We start from the raw sequence: 1,468 nt of genomic DNA on the forward strand, positions 1-1,468 counted from the left end.
AAAGGAAACTTAGAGCAACCAGGCCCATCACTCACATCTTACCCGAGGCCAAATTAAAGAGCAGATGTTTTCACTCCCCTTATCCCAGACTGCAGAATGGACCAGAAGGTGTGGTATGTATGAATGAACTAGCATTCAATTTCTGAGCATGAATTTGGGCTTTAGGCCAAAGTTAACACTACATAATGCCATCAGCTATTCAAAGGGTATTCCATGAAAGATAGAACAAAATGAGAGCATCAAAGAGGAGGAAACATTAATAATTTCCTTTGCCCAAATAACTTTGACTTTTATGGCTTATTTGTTCAACATGAGCTTCACATCCTAGAGGCTTATATAAAAAACTTTCTGTTGGCATTAGCTCCAAACAAGGCTGTTCGTATTTCTGGCATCTTTTGCTCAGCTAAGAGATCTAGTCGACTTTCCAGAGTATTGGAAACCTTTATTTTCTGATTGATGCTGTAGACCTCCACACCACCAGCTGAGTTCATAGGCAGGTGTGCTTCTTGATCAATATGGATCTCCACCTGTTTTTGAGAAACCATCACGTATTCAGAGACGGCTCTTTCCACTGCAGCCTCTACCAGGAGGAGGTCCTGTGGCCTGCAGCGCACAACCATCACAGGCTCCAGCAGTCGGAACAGAGCCTGGAGAACGAGTTTATCCAGCAGCCCCTGGTAGATGTCTGGGTCCTCCACAATCCTGCTGAGCCTCAGCTTTGCATCGTTGAGCAATTTTGAGATGAGATCATTTCGGGCTCTCAGGACTTGCAGCCTTGCCTGATTCCTCATGGTGGACACTTGGATTTTCTTCTGCTGCTCTATCTGCTTCTCCTTCTTCTCATAATATTCCATAATCTTCAGTCGCTGGGTTTGCACAAGGCGTCCTTTTTCAATGTTAAATTCTTCCTCAGCTTTGGCATCTATTTCCTCTGCTTTTTCATTGGCTTCCTGCTCAATGAAAGCCATCATGTGCTTAATCTGCTTCTGCACGTCAACATCACTCAGGGACATGGCTGCTCTCAGAAAGGGAAGTGGAGGGAAAGCTAAACTCTCTGGAACGTTTGGGTTAGGGTGAGTTTCAGGAGTGCCTTCAGAGTTCCACTCCCTCAGCTGTAGAGTACACAAGAGGGGGAAAGAGAAAGTCAAAGCCTAAAGAGAAGAATCATGGAAAACACATGTACACCTCTCACTTCACAGATGAAGAAACTAAGCCCCAGAGAGGGAAAACAATTTGTCCAAGGTCATAATCTGTCTAGAAGAACACAGGCTTGAACCTGGATCTCCAGATTTCCAACCCCACTACACTCATTATCATTTTGCCAGGCCTACAACTAATAGCGATATTGAATCAAAAACCTCTCAATGAAGAAAAGCCCAAGACCATGGCTTCACTGGTGAATTATACTAAATATTTAAAGAAAAATGTCAATCTTTCTCAAGTTCTTCCAAAAAAACTTGAAGAAGAG

The 1,468-nt window shown here is 43.5% G+C and overlaps 1 protein-coding gene across 1 annotated transcript; it reads right to left on the reverse strand.

The window, feature by feature from the left end:
- Nucleotides 1-332: 332 nt before the first annotated feature.
- Nucleotides 333-1,013, reverse strand: ATP6V1E2 (ATPase H+ transporting V1 subunit E2). Its single transcript, XM_003787887.3, has one exon. The coding sequence runs from the start codon at nucleotides 1,011-1,013 to the stop codon at nucleotides 333-335; it is 681 nt and encodes a 226-aa protein (XP_003787935.1).
- Between the last annotated feature and the right edge of the window lie 455 nt (nucleotides 1,014-1,468).

Source organism: Otolemur garnettii, unplaced genomic scaffold (genome assembly GCF_000181295.1).
Source record: "Otolemur garnettii isolate 467f Iridium unplaced genomic scaffold, OtoGar3 scaffold00024, whole genome shotgun sequence".
Taxonomy (NCBI): domain Eukaryota; kingdom Metazoa; phylum Chordata; class Mammalia; order Primates; family Galagidae; genus Otolemur; species Otolemur garnettii.

Excerpts from the sequence above, each read along its gene's own strand:
- ATP6V1E2 (XM_003787887.3), bottom strand. The coding sequence starts at position 1,013 with ATGTCCCTGAGTGATGTTGACGTGCAGAAGCAGATTAAGCACATGATG.